Raw genomic sequence first — 19,118 nt, forward strand, 5'->3', positions numbered from 1 at the left:
CTTGGAAACTTTTGATTCTCTATGTTTTTCCCATCATTTCCATGCCTCACATTCCATAGCATGTGATGGAACTACCATAATGTTCCTAAGTTACCTATCCTTGGGAATTATGCAATAAAATCAGAGTATGCTGTAAAATAAACCATTAAAACTCATTAATTTTTTATATTTAACACACTCCATTTGCATATCCATTTATTCAAGTGCCTCAGATACTTTCATTAATTGGCTCTTATTTTTTGTGGCATGCAGGTGTAGCAATCTTGCGAGCATATAGCCCTGAGTCATCTTCAGATTCTGGCAATGAAACAAACTCTTCTGAAATGACTGAAAGTTCTGAACTAACCTCAGCACAGAGACAGTCAGAAAACTCCACGCGTATGTTTTTGACCACTAGTGAAGGTTACCATCCCCTTGTGGAAGAGCAGACAGAGTTTCCCATTGCTAAGAATCAGGCTGGAGGACCACCTGCAAAATCCTCTATAGCTGGTCGTCAAGTTGCTGAGCTACAATCAAAAGTTGTGCCTTCAAAGCAGATTCTTCATTCAGATAACATGGAAATGGAACCAGAGACCATGGAAACAAAATCTGTCACTGACTATTTTAGCAAATTGCACATGGGGTCTTTGGTGTACTCTTGCACTAGTAAAAGGAAAAATAAGATGACCGATGGTGAAGTAAAAGCAGCCTGTGATGGTAATGCTACTGTGAAAAAGCATCAGGGAACTAAAAAAACAGAGACTGATGAAGATCTAAAAGCTAAATGTGGTACTCTTTCCTCAAGAGACAGTCAACACATGGGCACTTATAATGTGGAGAGAACTGCCTTTCGCCAAAGATGGTATGCTGCTGTCAATGATGAAGCAGCAGATAAAGCAAGCTCAGAAATAATGAATGGGAAGACGTTTCCAAGAGTTTCTGGTCTTAGTAAAACAGATATTAGCTCTAAAAATGAAGTGGATCCTGAAGTTGATGAGGCTGATACTTCACCACTTGGCCAAGGTGAGCACTTTTTGTCTGATATGACTAATGCATCTTCAGCCAAAGACCTAAATGACTCAGAAGATGCCGGTGATCATTCTTCAAAGCTGCCAGAAGCTGAGCAGAGCATGAGTAGACTTTGTGAATATCACTTGACCAAGCGCATGTCATCTTTGCAAAGTGAAGGTCATTTTTCTCTGCAAAGCTCCCAGTGCTCTTCAGTGGATGCAGGATGCAGCACAGGCAGCAGCTCATGTGCTACTCCTGTTGAGTCTCCTCTTTGTACCTCTGATGTTAAGCACATTCTCTCGGATTCATCTGTGAAGGACATTGGCTATATTGCTGCAGATGAAAGAGTTGCCGTTCTTCCGAACCATGGAGCAACATACAAGGAACTACATCAGCAGACAGAAGCTGCGTGTCATAGAATGACAATGCCTGCCATTCATTCCACAGTTAATGCCGAGCCACTGTTTGGCACTTTAAGGGATGGATGTCATCGAATCCCTAAGATTAAAGAAACTACAGGTACAGCAGTTACAAAGCATGTGTGTTTAGAACCACATATTTAGTATATGTAACAACAAAATGTGAAGGTTACACCATTTCTTATCTAAATGCATATATTCAGCATAGAATGGACGGGAAAATTAGATCTGAACTGTTTCTATTCATTCTCAGTTTCTGGCCACTTCTTTCTGCTCTTAGACTTTCCTAAAATAATCCCAATTAACACAGTCATGGATGCTGTTTGTAAACACCAGAAGAGAATATTTGAATTTAAACAAACACTTTCATTACATTTTTAAACATTCAGGAAAAGGTTTCTATTATCATTACCTTTTTAAAAATGTTTCCCAGTCTCCTTGGCAAGGTTGTCTGATGAGAAGCAAAAGTGAAACAGTTTCCATTGCCTAAAAAAAATAAATGGCACAATAAAAATAAATTGAATTTTCCATATTCTTTCCATTTTAGTAACATAAAGGGGTTTTAAACTGTTAGTACTCTCCATTTAAATACTAAATGGAAAACTTCCATTTCAGGTACCAAAGGGGCGATGTTCATGTGAGCTCTCTGGAACAATTTCCTGCTCCCTCACATTATAAGCCACAGTGTCATAATGTAGGGAGTAGTCAGTTATTATAAATGAGGATATGTTGACAGAGTTGTTTACATTTCAGCTGTGTCTACACGTGCATGCTACTTCGAAGTAGCGGCACTAACTTAGAAATAGCGCCCGTCGTGGCTACACGCGTCGGGTGCTATTTCGAAGTTAACTTCGACGTTAGGCGGCGAGACGTCGAAGTCGCTAACCTCATGAGGGGATCGGAATAGCGCCCTACTTCGACGTTCAACGTCGAAGTAGGGACCGTGTAGACGATCCGCGTCCCGCAACGTCGAAATTGTGGGGTCCTCCATGGCAGCCATCAGCTGGGGGGTTGAGAGACGCTGTCTCTCCAGCCCGTGCGGGGCTCTATGGTCACCGTGTGCAGCAGCCCTTAGTCCAGGGCTTCTGGCTGCTGCTGCTGCAGCGGGGCATTCATGCTGCATGCACAGGGTCTGCAACTCGTTGTCGGCTCTGTGGATCTTGTGGTGTTTAGTGCAACTGTGTCTGGGAGGGGCCCTTTAAGGGAGCAGCTGGCTGTTGCGTCCGCCGTGTGACCCTGTCTGCAGCTGTGCCTGGCACCCTTATTTCGATGTGTGCTACTGTGGAGTGTAGACGTTCCCTCGCTGCGCCTATTTCGATGTGGTGCTGCGCAACGTCGATGTTGAACATCGACGTTGCCAGCCCTGGAGGACGTGTAGACGTTATTCATCGAAATAGCCTATTTCGATGTCGCCACATCGAAATAGGCTACTTCGATGTAGGCTTCACGTGTAGACGTAGCCTTCATGTTTAGGGAAGCACAAAGATGCGTGACTATGCATGGTACAAACTGAGATGGAGATCCTAGGAAAAATACTGTGAATCTATTACAACATTTCATTTTTAAAAAATCCATAAAAGTTACTTAGAAATTAAGTCCCTGAACATTATCAGTGTGATGCTTAATTATTCTCTCTGTTCTTCTACTACCCCTAGTGTAGCTTTCACAGAGCCTGGAAAGGGAAGAGGAGGAGGCATGCCTTCAGCTTTTCCTAAACAGCCTCTAGCTGACTCCATCACGCTGTCATCCAACATTCGCTCAGAATCAAAGGTGCCAAGTCAAAATCAAGACTCTTGTGACATTCCTAAAGTAAAACAGGGATGTGGGTCAGCAGTTAGTTTATGGCCATATGACATGATGGGAGGAAGCCTCAGAATGCCACAGAGCAGGAAAGTATTGAGACGCAGCAGCAGCGTCATTGCAGGCTCCACAGGCATTGAAACGCTTCTTGAGAAGAAAAAGGCTGCGGTCAGTGTGAAACATCTAGACGTTGCTGCAAGAAATGATTCCAAGTCAGAAAAATGGATGGAACTCCCTCTGGGCAAAAAGTTATCCAAAAGTTCTTCTCAAAGTTCTGTGAATGTCAGCCCTGACGTCAAAGACAATAAAAGGTATTCAAACGTCAGCTCCGTGCAGAAAGACTCCAAACCGTACAGAATGTGGCCCTTACGAAAGTCAGATTCCAGCAGCTGGAGATGCCATGGCCCCTTTAGCTATTGTTTCCTAAGCAGAGGAAATGACAATGAGGATGATGAAGATGATAGAGCTAACAACCAGCTCTCATGCCTCTATGAACCACAGACACCATGTGAATTACTTGAACCAGCCAGTCAGTCTTTTTCCATTGAAAATGAGAAGAAAGATGTTGAGTCCCCCAAACAGATAGTAAATAATACACATGATGAACACCAAGGTGGCCAAACAAATATGAATCTCAGTGACGTGGCCTTTGATAAACAAATCACGAGAATAAATGTGATGAAAGAGAAAACGTATGCAATGCCTGATGGATTTCTTGCAGCACAAAAGGATGCCAATGAGCTGCTTTCTCTGGTCCGAGCAAGTGTGGGAAAGAGGGAAGGTTTACATCTGGAAACATATGACCTTAAACTTTCTCAGTACAAACAACTGTTATCTATAGAATCGAGACAGTTGGGAAGTGCCTGCAGGAAAATGGCCATGGCTGCTAAAAGCCCGGAGGAAATGCTTCAAGCTTTGACTTCCAGCTTTCAAGTGCTCTGTTGCTTAACAGAGGCCTGCATGCGTTTAGTGAAAGTCATGAACTCTGAAACACAGCAGCAGGAAATTATAGCTAAAATAGATGAGGTCGTAATAAACTACATTTGTCTTCTGAAAGCTGCAGAAGCAGTGTCAGACAAGACCTCCGGTGAGCCTAGCATTAAACTCTTGGCTCGGCATTCGACTACCATGGCTGCTATTGTAAGCACACTAACATGTTCTCTTAAAATGCTTTTAAACAAATAAAATACAAACGTCATTTCATAATCTACCTTTGCAAAGCCATACATAAAACCTTTTGTTTACTGTATGTGAATGAACTAATATAACAAACTCAGCTCCCTCTATCTGTATGTTTTGTTATTTTATAAAAAGTAACTATGAGATTAAAAAAAAACAGTTCTAATATTGAACATTGAAAAGCTACTAGCCAGATCTATCCTTCTGTTTATATTTTAAGTAAAACAATAAAATCAAAAATACAAAGAATCCCATCTAAATGCATATTTGGCTATTTTTCATATAGTCAAAACTACAGGTGTATGATGTGAGCTTTTAAAGCCTGTGACGTCAGAGGAATTGTTTCATGTTCCCTCCAAGGTTACATTTGGAGAACATTACATCCCCGTTTAGAAATAAGAAATGGAATCATAATGTATATAACACAGTATTTAATGTTTTAAAATTATAATTTTTAAGCATCGGAAATAGCAAAAAGACATTTAAAATCCAAGAGACTATTATAACTTACTAGAGAATATATATATAATAAATAATTCTTTTGTTCGTATTTTCTGGTTACTGGATGCTTTTTTTCTAGGAAGTGCTTCCATATTGCAAATAGAGAAAATGACCGATTTGGACTGTATCTAATGTATTTTATGGTAGAATGCTGTATTTGGGGACCAACTGATAAATGTGTAGAAAATAGGGCAGAATGGTGGAGGGCATAGAAAGTGGAATGGATGTTGTTTGGGGTTTTGATAATGATGGTGGTAATGAAAAGAGCTGTGAACAATGCATTGGTTTCACTGAAGATTAGAAGAACCTAATAGCCAGGTCCGAAATCCTTCCATTGGTGAATAGAAACTAAAGGAAAACCAATAGGAAGTTACTAGACTTACACAGTTTTATCATAAATAAATGAATAATGTCTATTTTGTTAACATAGTTTACAGTCTGTATCAGATTATTCTGGATGTATAAATGTAAATACCTTCAAAATAAAATTAAACTTTTGAAAGAAAATACACTTCTGCAAAAAAAAAAATCTGAAACATTTTTAGCAAAGATTTTTTTTGGTGATGGAAAAAGCATTTTATGATAGCTTCCCTAATCAGAACTTTGCTGTAAAATATATGGTTATGTTAAGAGTTGCAACACAGCAAAGGTAAAATAATTCAACATTTCACATGACTCTTAGGCTTTAAAGTGGAGAGTTTTTTAAGTGTCTGTGAACTGTAGGAGCCCCAGCCTTAGTGAAAGCATTCAATCCCTAGCTCCCTTTGAAAATATTCACCCTAACTTACTGAGTGGTAACTGATACGGGCATTATGGCCCATTTTTTTTTCATAATCTCACAGATAGAGGCTGACGTAATAATAGCAAACATAAAGGTCTTGGTTTGAAAACTGCACTGGCATTCTCAGCTGTAGCAAAGCTGCAGTTCTCTCTGTCATGCAAGTGGGCCTGAGACATCAGAATTGAACAATTTGCTTAAAAAAGAGCGTGATTGCAAAGAATAATCTACCAAACTTGAAGACACCCAGACAACTCCATAGACTCTGCTTCTTTTTATAGCTTTGTCAAACAAGAACAGAAATTAAAAAGACTGTGATAAGCTCTACTGCTGCCATTCAATTTTACAGTTGCTATATCACTGGGAAGAGCAGTAAAACTGTCAAGATAGATCTTCATCTCCCTCAGCAGGGATGTCTAAGCATGTTGCTTGAAAAGATTAAATGAATTATTTCACTTGAGACACATTCTTCCACTGCTTAGACACCTATATCATGTCTGGAGTTAGAGGTAAAATTTTTTAGACATGCCTGTGTCCCATTTTCAAAAACTACATAAATATTTAGGAGCTGACCCCCCAGTTGACATACAATGCAGTTTCAGCTTCTAAATGCATATATTGATTTTGAAAAATGTCACTTACACTATGTCTAGACTATTGTTGCTATTTCAGGATACAAATGTATCCCAAAATATCCCCACTGCGGCTACTCACTATGCTTGAAATAGTGTGACTATTTTAAGTGTGGTATTCCGTTTGCACTACCTCTTGTTGTGAGAGGGGCAGTGGAAATTTCAAAATAGCCTATTATTTTGAACTTTGGTGCTGTTTGGATGGCACCAAGTTTGAAATAAATTAACTCAAAAGAATTTATGTAATTTGCACTGTGCAAATTGCATAAATTATTTCAATCTATGGCTACAGTCTAGACATAGATTTAGGTTTTTTAAGTCATTTGGGCACATTGAACATTTCATCTTAAATTCGTCTCAGTTGTAGCTCTAATGAAGTCAAATTTAGTTGAGTTATTGGAGTTAAATCAAGCATGCGTGTGGTCATGCAGGTTTAATTTTCATTTACAATATTACTAATTCATGGACCACATCCATAAGGTACAAACAGAGAACAAAAAGAAGTACCCTGCCCCCAAGAGTTTGCTGCTGAGACTGTAGCAATGATATTGTCCGTAATTTATAATTTCCTGTTTGAACCTCAACAAGTGACCCACCACATGTTATGTCAATTGCTTATTTTTGGACCAGAGGAAATTAAATAAATAATCCACTGTGAGTTTTGTAATCCTGAAAAATATTTTGTGCACTTATTGATTTGGCTGAATGGAGTCAGAGAAAGAGGCACCCACCCTTTTTTAGTGGATAATTCTGTTTTCCTTGTAGTAATCTCTAGACACTTCAAAATCCTCTGTCTGTGATAATAGTATTGGGAAGCCCTTAGCAACTGAAAGCCCATCAGAACCATCTGATGATGCTGTAATTCCTGATTTACTCTACTACTTCTACACAGTGGAAATAGCAGTTTACAAGAACTAATCATGGGACAGCAGCTCTTCTGTTTAAAATAACCAGAGTGAGACGCTTTAATAATTAACCTGCAGGCAGTTGGGCTTGATCTTTGTCACATGCATACAGGTGACATTGTTTTATTTTGTATTGTGCTATATTGATAGTATAAGCTCCTTTCATTTGTGTTCATTTTGAGTCCCCATCTTCAGAAACCTAGAGAGTGCTAAATTCTGCCTTGACCTATTTGGGGTTGTACATGCCCTGTGGGGCTAACATTGAGGCTGCTTCTATACTTGTCCCCTCCCATCAGAGGTGGCATGGTAATGAGGCAATTCGAAGCAGGCTAAAGAGGCGCTAACATGCATATTCAGCACCTCCTTAGCATAATGACAGCTGCATGAATTTCAAAGTGCAGAGTTCAAATTGCAGATTGACAGTGTAGATGGCAGCAGCTTCGAAATAAGCACCCCACTACAACATTCCCTTACTCCTACAAACCTAGATCAGAGTAAGGGAATGTCAAAGTGGGGCGCTTATTTTGAAGGTGCCCCCATCTTCACTGTCAATCTGCAATTCAAAGTCTGCACTTTGAAATTTGTGCAGCCGATATCATGATAATGAGGTGCTGAATATGCTTGTTAGCTCCTCATTAGCCTGTTTCAAATTGCCTCATTACCATGCCCTGGACAACAGGAGGGAGCAAGTGTAGAAGCAGCCAGAGTAAACGAATTGTGGGCTGAATTTAGTGGTTTCTAGTTTGTGTTTATTTGCCTTAACTTAATGTCCCCCATTCAATCTGTTCTGATGCCTTTGCTTTGGTCCATAAGGATATAATATCAGTTTCAAGTCCTAAAGGCAATGGTAAAGACTATTTTTATTCATTCCCAAATAATGACATAAAGCATTTCAGAATCTGAGACAGGACGTTTGATCTGCATGTGAAATGGCTCTAATAATGATCAAGACAGGTTTAGCAATGCCAGATACCTCCTATTGCTCTAATGCAGCCCCCAAGTTAATCCATATAGCAGACACTATCAAGTGTCTTTTTGCAACTGTAGCCTACTAAGTCCGGACACTGCCAATTACATGAAAGCCATCATGCATGCCTGTCATTTACAGTAAACTCTTTCATATCTGGCACTTTATTATCCAGAACTCTCAAATAACCGGCATTTTAAGCATAAGTAAATTTTAGTTAAGTTTTTCATAAGTACAGTATCGTGAAAGCAAACAGAAATAAATACAACAAATACAGTATAATTTTACAGTGTACAATACTACTGTTGTTGGTAAGTAAAGTACTCTGCTTGCAGTTTTGTTTGTGTCTTAATATCTAATCCTGCTTTTCTTTAGTTTTATACATTCCTATGGATACTTCTCTATTATCCAGAATATTTGAATATCCAGCAACCTCACAGTCCTGGGGCTGCCAGATATGAAAGAGTTTACTGTATTCACAATCCTATAGGTTTATTTCCCTCGGCTCACTTTACTGAGGTCTTGATTACTGTCTTCAGAGCATCAATGGTAAATTAGCATGCAAAACAGATTTCTGATCTCAGTGCTGTGCTCTATACCCTCCCCAACTCATGACCACTGTTTTATTTTTTTTTGATGCCTCAGATAGCTGACTGCCTCAGGATCTCCTGTTCTTCAATAACAAGTCTCATAACAAAATAGTTTGCAATGATAAATAGGATTTTTTTCTGCACTGAGTTTGAAGTGCACTTCAGATCTGAAAAGTGACTATGTAAATGGCAACAAGTATCAGAAGGATAGCCGTGCTAGTCTGTATCTTCGAGAACAACAAGAAGTCCTGTGGCACCTTATAGACTAACAGATATTTTGGAGCATAAGCTTTCGTGGGCAAAGACCCGCTTCATCGGATGCATGAATGGGGGGGGGCATTTCCAGAGGGGCATTTAAAGAGTGGGGACCCAGTAAAAGGGAGGGCCAGAGCTGACAAGGTCTATTCAGCAAGGTGGAAATGGCCCGTTATCAGTAGTATGTATCAAAAGAGGAAAAAACAAGTCAGATCAGACAGCAGGATATGGGCCCATTGTCAGAGTCTAACGGGGAGATATTAAACCCAGGGCAGAGAAGCTGGTTTTGTAAGGGGTGAGCTACACCCAGTCTAATGTGTTTAAGAGACTGGGAGTGGCTCGTTCCTTACAAAACCAGCTTCTCTGCCCTGGGTTTAATATCTCCCCATTAGACTTTGACAATAGGCCCATATCCCCCTATCTGATCTGACTTGTTTTTTCCTCTTTTGATACATACTACTGATAACGGGCCATTTCCACCTTGCTGAATAGACCTTGTCAGCTCTGGCCCTCCCTTTTACTGGGTCCCCACTCTTTAAATGCCCCTCTGGAGATGCCCCGCCCCCGATTCATGCATCCGATGAAGTGGGTCTTTGCCCATGAAAGCTTATGCTCCAAAATATCTGTTAGTCTATAAGGTGCCACAGGACTTCTTGTTGTTCTCTGTGTAAATGGCAGCTTTTTAGTTGGTAGCCCTTATTATCATTGAGTTACTATCTCTTCAAAGTCATCTCTGTAATGACAGTTACCTTTAAAAATGTTCACTGTCTTTATGACAAAACTAAGTGTTTACCACCCACATTAATATGGCAGAGCCAGTGGTGTTATGGAAGAGACAGAGGAGTATGTTCTGCCACCTACTCCACCAATAAAATTGTTAATCATCCCTGAAGGCCAAATGCTGCCATCAGTTACATCAGTGAAAAAAAATACAGAAGGATTACTGATAACAGAATTGGAAAACGATGGGTTTGTACAGATGAGGGCAAAAACCGGTTACTTACCTCTCAGACCATTGTTCTTCAAGAGGTGTTGCTCATGTCCCTTCAGATAGATGTGTGTACACTGTGTGCACAATCACTGGAGACATTTTCCCCTCGCAGAATCCTTCTGGCTGTCTGTGGAGCCCTCTGGAGTGGCATCAGTCTGCCAGTGCATATATACAACATACAGCCTTCTCCCCACTCAGTTCCTTCTTGCCAGAATTCCAACAGAGGGGAGGCAGGTGGTATTTGGAATGGACGTGAGCAACACCTCTTTAAGAACAACAGTTATGTGAGAGAAGAGGCATTTTTCTCTTCTTGGAGTGATTGCTCATGTCCATTGCAAAAGGTGGCTTACTAGCAGTAATCCCAGTGGACAGCCCAGAGTTCAAGAGGTCGCTGTTTGCAGAAGTGCTCTGCAGAAGGCTATATCATCTCTGGCCTGGTGTGTGATGGCGTAATGAACCGCAAAGGTGTGAATCAAGATTCACGTTTCCACCCTGCAAATGTCCTTCATCAGAACTTGTGCAATCAAAGCTGCCAAAGACACTTGTGCCCTGATGTTACCAGAGGTGTTACCTTTGCCAGATCATAGCACATCCATATACATAATGTGATCCACAATGATGTACATTGGGAAGATACAAGCTTCCCCAATCCTTTCTGCAATGTCAATAAGAAGTTGTTGAGATTTACGAAAGGGCTTTGTACAGTCAATATAGAAGGCTAGTGTGCGTCTGACATTCAGGGACTGCAGTGCAGGCTCTCTATTGCTGGCATGTGGCTTTGGAAAGAAAACCAGTAGAAAAATGTCCTGGCTGATATGAAACTGGGACACCACCTTGGGAAGGAAGGCTGGGTGGGGACGCAACTGCTTTGTCTTTATAGAAAACTGTATATGGGGGCTCTGACATAAGGGTCCTTAGCTCCGAAACCTTTCTGGCTGAGATAATTGCTGCCAGAAATGCCATTTTCTATGACAAATAGGACCATGGACAAGTGGCCCTAAATTCCAACAGGGGCCCCATCAGTTTGTGAAGTACCAAGTTTAAGGTCCTGTTGTGGTACCAGGCAACAGACCTGAGAGTAGATTCTATCAAAGACCTTTAAACATCTGGTCACCACAGGACTGGGGAACACTGATCTTTTCCCCCACTCCCCAGGGTGGAATGCCAAAATAGCAGTCGAGTGAACCTTCCCAAGGACACTGCCAGGCCTTGGTCTTTAGAGCTGCGTCTACACGTGCACGCTACTTCGAAGTAGCGGCACCAACTTCGAAATAGCGCCCGTCGCGTCTACACGCGTCGGGCGCTATTTCGAAGTTAACTTTGACGTTAGGCGGCGAGACGTCGAAGTCGCTAACCTCATGAGGAGATAGGAATAGCGCCCTACTTCGACGTTCAACGTCGAAGTAGGGACCGTGTAGACGATCCGCGTCCCGCAACGTCGAAATTGCTGGGTCTTCCATGGCGGCCATCAGCTGGGGGGTTGAGAGATGCTCTCTCTCCAGCCCCTGCGGGGCTCTGTGGTCACCGTGGGCAGCAGCCCTTAGCCCAGGGCTTCTGGCTGCTTCTGCGGCAGCTGGGGATCTATGCTGCAGGCACAGGGTCTGCAACCAGTTGTCAGCTCTGTGGATCTTGTGGTGTTTAGTGCAACTGTGTCTGGGAGTGGCCCTTTAAGGGAGCGGCTTGCTGTTGAGTCCGCCCTGTGACCCTGTCTGCAGCTGTGCCTGGCATCCCTATTTCGATGTGTGCTACTTTGACGTGTAGACGTTCCCTCGCTGCGCCTATTTCGATGTTGGGCTGAGCAACGTCGAAGTTGAACATCGACGTTGCTGGCCCTGGAGGACGTGTAGACGTTATTCATCGAAATAGACTATTTCGATGTCGCAACATGGAAATAAGCTATTTCGATGTTGGCTGCACGTGTAGACGTAGCCTTGGATGGATCAGAAAATCTAAAATGACCTGGATTGAAGCCTGCATCGGCTGAGTGCCTTGCTGCAGGGACCAAATGGAGAACTGCTTCCACTTACATAGAAGCATAGAATCATTGAACAACAGAGCTGGAAGAGACTTAAAAAAGCCATTGAGTCCAGCCCCCTGCTGTAAGCAGGACCAAACCCATCAGATCAGCCCCGCCAGGGCTTTGTTGAGGCAAGACTTAAACACCTCCAGGGATGGAGACTCCACTACTTCCCTGGGTAGACCATTCCAATGCTTCACCACCTTCCTAGTGAAAAAGTTTTTCCTAATGTTCAACCTGGACCTTTCCAACCAGAATTTGAGACAATTGTTCCGTGTTCTGCCATCTGTGACCACTGTGAACAGCCTCTTTGCAGCCTCCCTTCAGTAAATTGAAGGCTATCATCAAGTCTCTCCTCAGTCTTCTCTTCTGCAGACTAAACAGTCCCAATTCCCTCAACCTTTCTTCATAAGTCATATGCTCCAGCCCCCTAATTATTTTGGCCGCCGTCAGCTGGACTCTCTCCAGTGTATCCACATACTTCCTATAAATGGGGGCCCAGAACTGAACATAGTACTCCAGATGTGGCCTCACCAAAGCCAAATAAAGAGGAATAATCACTTCTCTGGATCTACTGGCAATGCTCCTCTTGATGCAACCTAATATACCATCAGCCTTCTTGGCCACAACGGCACACTGTTGACTTGTGTCCAGCTTCTCATCCACTACAACACCTAGATCCTTTTCTGCAAAACTACTACCGAGCCAGTCGGACCCCAGCCTGTAACAATGCTTGGGATTCTTCCGGCCCAAGTGCAGGACTCTACACTTGTCCTTATTGAACTTCATCAGATTTCTTGCAGCCCAGTCTTCCAATTTGTCTAAGTCAGTCTGGACCCTGTCCCTACCCTCCAGCATATCTACCTCTCCCCCTAGTTTAGTGTCATCCTCAAACTTGCTGAGGGTGCAATCCAGGTCATTGATAAAAATGTTGAACAGAACAGGACCCAGAACCGAACCTTGGGGCGCTCCACTAGAAACTGACCGCCATCCCAACGTCAAGCCATTGATCACTACCCTCTGGGCACAACCTTCTAGCCAGCTTTCTATCCATCTTACCGTCCATTTATCCAATCCACATTCCTTTAACTTGCTGACAAGAATATTGTGGGAGACCGTATCAAAAGCTATGCTAAAGTCAAGATAAATCACATCCATTGATTTTCCCCTATCCACCGAGCCAGTTATCTCATCGCAGAAACTAATCAGATTGGTCAGGCATGACTTGCCCTTCATGAATCCATGCTGACTATTCCTGATCACTTTCCCCTCCTCCAAGTGCCTCAAAATGACTTCCTTGAGGAGTCCCTCCATGATTTTTCCTGGGACTGATGTAAGACTGATCAGCCTATAGTTCCCTGGATCATCTTTCTTTCCTTTTTTAAAGATGGGCACTACATTGGCCTTTTTCTAATCATCTGGGATCTCTCCCGATCTCCATGACTTTTCAAAGATAATGGCCAAGGGCTCATCAACAACATACGCCAACTCCCTCAGAACCCTAGGATGAATTAGGTCTGGGCCCATCGATTTATGTGCATTTAGCTTTTTTAGATAGCTTACCTGTCTTAAAGTGGCACAAGTGGCTGGTTTCCTGCTTGCCATAAGCACTTTCCTCGACCGTTCTGAACACTGCACTGCTCTGGGATTCAATCATGGAGCTGCCATGTTGTGAAATGGCAAGACTCCAGGTTGGGGTGATGTAGTGTCCCGTACTTCTAGGTTAGGAGATTGTGATATAGTGGAAGGATTACAGGAGGGGCTATGAATAGGTTTAGCAACACGGGGAACCAATGCTGCTGAGGCCAGGCTGGAACTATCAGTACGACTGAGGTCTTGTCCTGCCAGACCTTGACCAGCATCTTGTGCATTAACAGGAAAGGTGGGAATGCATACACGAGGTGGTGAGCCCATGACACGTGCAATGCATCTGCCACTGAACCTGGCCTGTGGTTCATGAATGATCAGAATCTGATACTTGTGGTTGATACATGTGGCAAAGAGGTCTATGCAGGGAAGACCTCAGTTCTGGTCTGATAGATCTCAAGGACTACTCATGCGTGAGAAAGGATTGACTGAGGTGATCTGCCAGTGTGTTGTGAATCCCCTGGGAGTAAGATGCTTGCAGGTGAATGGAGTTGCTTATGCCATGCTCTCCTCTGTCCTGGGCTTCCCTGCAAATGAGAGAGGAATGTGCCCCACTCTGCTTGTTTAGTGATGTATTGTCCACCGCAACTTCTGTGCAGGCCCCTTGCAAGTGTTGCCAGAATGTCTGACACACAAGTCTCTCAGCCCTGCACTCTTTCACACTGATGTGAAGCTCCAGCTGTTGCTGGGACCATCGCCCCTCAGTTCCCAAGTTGCCCATGTGGGCCAGCCAACCGAGTGCTGAGATGTTTATCACCAGAGTCATTGGTGGTTAGAGCTTGGTGAAGGGTACCCCTGCACAAGCCATATTGCTGTGCATCCACCATGAGAGGATGTGGAGGGTCAGAACTATGTCTAAGGGTCCTTACCAACCACAGCTGCAGGCGTCTGAGATGGAGTCTGGCATGGGGTACCACATATGTGCATGACACAATGTGTCCTAATAGTCTCAGGCAAACTCATGCCATCAGGATGGGCCCACTGGGATGACTGGTTTTATGGATGGACCCTCTGCCAGCGACTGCACAGGATCAGGAGGCAGAGCTACCACCCTGTGGGAGACCTCCATAGCTGATGTGGGACCCTGAGACCCAGAAACCGCAGAACTGGCCATGGAGCTCTGACCCTGATGATAGGCCCACGGGGTTCGGAAGGGCCATTGCACATTGTCCTACCAGTGTGGAGATCAAGGCTGTGCAGAGGTGGAATGAACAACTATTCCAGTGCCATGAATGGTGCTGGAACAGTTGCCAAGAACTGTGGTGCGAACTGTGCCTGGAGCATGATCGATAGCTGCTCCTGTCTGAAACCAAGGAGTCAGAGTTCAACAAGTCCTCAGATGCCAAATCCAGCAGTGCCGGAGTGCTGTGCCATGGTGAAGTTAGTCTTTGCACAGCAAAGGGCTCCCCCCGCAGTGCTGAGGTAGGTGGACTGCCATCTGTACCACACGTCGGTGCCTGCTGAGCCATTGGTGCCAGAGGCTGCACAAAGACCAGTGCCATAGTCACATGCAGCACTGCAGGAACTGTCGATACAGGCCCTCCCGTTACCAGAGATGGTGTCATAGTGGCCAGTGCACTGGGTACCAGTGCTGGCACTGATGTCTGGGTTGGTGCCAGTGTTGGCGCCATTGCCAGATCCTTTGGTGTGACTTGAGTTAGCTCAGCATCCAGTGCTAACTCAATGAAGTTGTGGGTGGCCTCAAAGGTGGCTGGAGTTGAGGGCAAGTCCATCTCCTCCTCTGACTCCCAGACCGGGGAGTCGAGGTGCATCAGACTTGATGGACTCCTCCACAGGGCCAAAACTGATAGGGCCAGAACACAGAGCAGGACCCTGCCATGGTCCAAGTCCTTATGCGCCAGCTGAGGTGGAGAGTAGCCCCCGTCTACTTCCTTCTTACATGGCGCCAGGGAGTGCGATCAGTGCTGTGCACTTACATCGTATGACCTAGCAGCGGAATGGTGCCAGTGCTTCTTTGGAACCAAAGAGTCGTGCGCTGAGGCTGGTGCACTGGAGGGGGATGGTGCCAGGCCCAGTGGTCATAGCGCCTCCTCCATTAAGAACTGCTTGAGGCGAAAATCTCTCTATTTCTTTATCCTGGGATGAAACCCTCAACAAATTTGGCACTTACCTGTCTGGTGCTTCCTTCTCAGACACTTAACAGTCTTTGTGAAGGTTGCTTGTAGACATAGGCTTCCCACACGAGTCACAAATCTGAAACCCTGGGGCATGCAGCATGTGGTCTGGGGTGGAACATTGGGGGAAACCCCCATACCAACAATTTATAGCCACCAACTAACTATCCAGCTATGAACAACTAACTACAGTGAAGCTAGGGAGTGCACTTGTAAAGGCAAGGGCTAACCGCTTCTCTGACTGTCACTGCAGTTAGATGGAACTGAGCAGGGGAAGGGCCAGCTGTTGTATATATGGACCAGCATACTGGCACCACTCCAGGGGGCTCCACAGTTGGCCCAACAGATACTGCTACGGGGAAAAGGTCTCTAACGATCATGCACGTGGAGTGCGCACACGCTTACCAGAATGGATGTGAGCAATCACTTGAAGAAGCAGATTAGGTTTGTATGAACGTTTACTCTTGTGGTTACATAAGCCAGAGAAAATCAATTTGACTCTTACCTTGAAAGTGCAGGTAACAGGAGCTAGAAATAAGTATATTTTAAAATGATGGTTTGTTAAAGGAATCACAGAATCATAGGGTTGGAAGGGACCTTAGGAGGTCATTGAGAGATGTTAATCCTGAGACTCTCACAAAGCTAGTTTTACAGTCATTTTTTAGAGATGAAAGAAACATCATTTAAATTCCTTCATTGCCTCTGTACTGTAATGTTTTATTTTCAGTCCTTTAAGAATTTTTATTAAAAGAACAGTGTAGACAAAAGACACCATCTGTAAGATTCACTTAGTCCTTGTTAGTGTTATCTGTACTCAGCCTTCATTCCAGTCTAATAAAGTTTGTATCTAATTTCAAACCTGCCTCCCAATCCAACATCTCTATCTCAGATCTAAATTAGATAGGCGTGAACTCTGATAACCCTACACTCCCAGCCAGCACTGAGAGTTTTGACTTCAGCACATGAGATGTGGTCCTTCCACATAGCAGGTAGGTTTTCACAGCCCTTAAAGGACAGGAAGATGTTGAAGAGAGCTTCATAGAGAATCCCTGTGATTCAATATGCAGGGGTGACTGGAAGGGGAACCAGAAGTTCACACTTAGTTTGGATCCTTTTGTTGTTGTCATCCCTTCACTGAGCACATGACGGCTGAAAGATAAGCCATGCCCAAGGCTGCAGGAGAAGACGAGTGACTGTGCTGATGCTCTCTCACATGATGTGGAGGAGAGCTACAGAATTCTTTAGTCCAGTTTGCCTACTTGGGTTGTACAACAAGGTCAACAGTTGAACCTTATGATGGTTGTGCTGTGAATAAACAATGTTATCCCCATATCTCCCAAAATTCTAATCTCTCCTCACCAATGTTTTCTCGAATATTTTCCATCCATGGGTGAAATAAATTTTATGTGCATATGTGTGTCAGCAATAGAAACACAGGCTGCCCACTGTGGGTGGCTGTGGGCACTTGCTGATCAGCTGGGTGGCACCTAAATCTCTCCTGGGCAGCTGCCCACACTCTCACTTTACAGAGAATAATGCTTCGGAGTCCTCAGGCACCACCCTAACAGACCAAGGCCTTCAACACTTTCTATTACATTAAACCATTCTTGCCTCTCCTTCCTTCTGCTGCTTTGAGAAGTGTGAGTGGGAATGGCATGCCCTGTTTGCAGCCTCTGGAGTTATTTCAATCTCAACCACATTGTTTATGAAGCATTTATCCACATGGAACAACATTTTATTTAGACCTTTATCTACAAAGTACTTTAACCTCTTGATTTGAATTTCTGCTGTACAGTGAAGATAATTATAGTTAGGCTTTTGTGGGTCTGCGCTGTATGTTTGCCAGTTTTTATTTCTTATATTCAATGTTATATCTACCTTGTTTTTAACATTTTAACAAAAAGAATTTTTTATAAACAAGAAAAATCTTCTCAACAAGAATGTTTTGAGGTTTTTGTTTCAAAAATATATCCTTTTACAAGAAATGTACTTATTGCAAAATTTTTTTCTTAATCATTCATTGCACCATAGTTGTAAAAAAAAAAAAAAACTACTTATTTCAAATGTACAGGTTCTTCTTCAAGCAGTTGCTCATGTGTATTCCAGGTTGGGTGTGCACTGGCGCATGCCCAGTTGTTGGAAGCTTTTTTGCCCTCACCAGTAGCCATAGGGTCGGTGCGGTGCCCCCTGGAGTGGTGCCAATATGGCTACCAATATATGCCCTGCCTGCTCCACACTCACACTCAGTTCCTTCTCACTGTGCTGCTGCTGCCGGTTGTTGGAGCTCTTATTTATTCTCTCATTCAATTACCAGCTAGTAGCCTGTTTTTGTAGTGTAAATAGTTTTTAAGTATCTAAATAGTTTTGTTGTCACATAGTTAACTTCACCCCCTGTGGGAGCCGAGGAGGGGCTGTCCATCCCTCTCAGTGTTTCGGTGCCAGGGAATGCCTGGCTGTCCAGGATTTAATCATAGAATCATAGAACAGTAGGACTGGAAGGGACCTCGAGAGGCCATCGAGTCCAGCCCCCTGCCCTCATAGCAGGCCCAAGCACTTTCTAGACCATCGCTGAAAGCCATCTATCTAACCTCTTCTTAAATATTTCCAGTGATGGAGATTCTACCACCTCCCTTGGCAATTCGTACCAGTGTTTGATCACCCTGACAGTTAGGAACTTTTTCCTAATGTCCAACCTGAACCTCCCCTGCTGCAATTTAAGTCCATTGCTGCTTGTTCTATCCTCAGAGGCAAGGAAGAACAAATTCCCTCCCTCTGCCTTATGACACCCTTTGAGATACCTGAAAACTGCTATCATGTCCCCCCTCAATCTTCTCTCTTCCAAACTAAACAAGCCCAATTCTTTCAGCCTTTCTTCATAGGTCATGTTCTCTAGACCTTTGATCATTCTCGTTGCTCTCCTCTGGACCCTCTCCAATTTCTCCACATCCTTCCTGAACTGCGGTGCCCACTTGCTTTAAGTGTGGCAAACATATGCCCAAGAGTGACCCTCATTCAGCTTGTCTGAGTTGTTTAGGGGAAGGACATCTAGGTGACTGCTGCCCAATTTGCAACATGTTTAAGCTGCGGACTTTGAAAGACAGGGCCCAGTGCTTCAAAGTCCTCCTAATGGAAGCAGCACTCCAGCCTCAGGAGTCTCCAGCAGAAGCTGGAAGTGGGACCTCTTTGGTAAAAAGTGAACTGGAACCATTATCCACGGTGCCACCTGAGGACTTCAGGCACCGGGAGCAGGCACAGGCACTGTCACGCTTGCAGTGCCAGAGGAGCCAGCCTCCAGTGCTGAAGAAGAAGAAA

At 43.7% G+C, this 19,118-nt stretch overlaps 1 protein-coding gene across 1 annotated transcript in view; it reads left to right on the forward strand.

The window, feature by feature from the left end:
• Window positions 1–4,869, forward strand: part of FRMPD4 (FERM and PDZ domain containing 4) — a 180,643-nt gene extending 175,774 nt beyond the window's left edge. The window contains exons 15-16 of the mRNA XM_074983345.1: window positions 253–1,509; window positions 3,070–4,869. Coding sequence (XP_074839446.1) covers window positions 253–1,509; window positions 3,070–4,394 — 2,582 coding nt within the window. The 3' untranslated portion in view covers window positions 4,395–4,869. The remainder of the gene's footprint in view (window positions 1–252; window positions 1,510–3,069) is intronic.
• Window positions 4,870–19,118: the final 14,249 nt, after the last annotated feature.

Source organism: Carettochelys insculpta, chromosome 1, assembly GCF_033958435.1.
Source record: "Carettochelys insculpta isolate YL-2023 chromosome 1, ASM3395843v1, whole genome shotgun sequence".
NCBI lineage: Eukaryota > Metazoa > Chordata > Testudines > Carettochelyidae > Carettochelys > Carettochelys insculpta.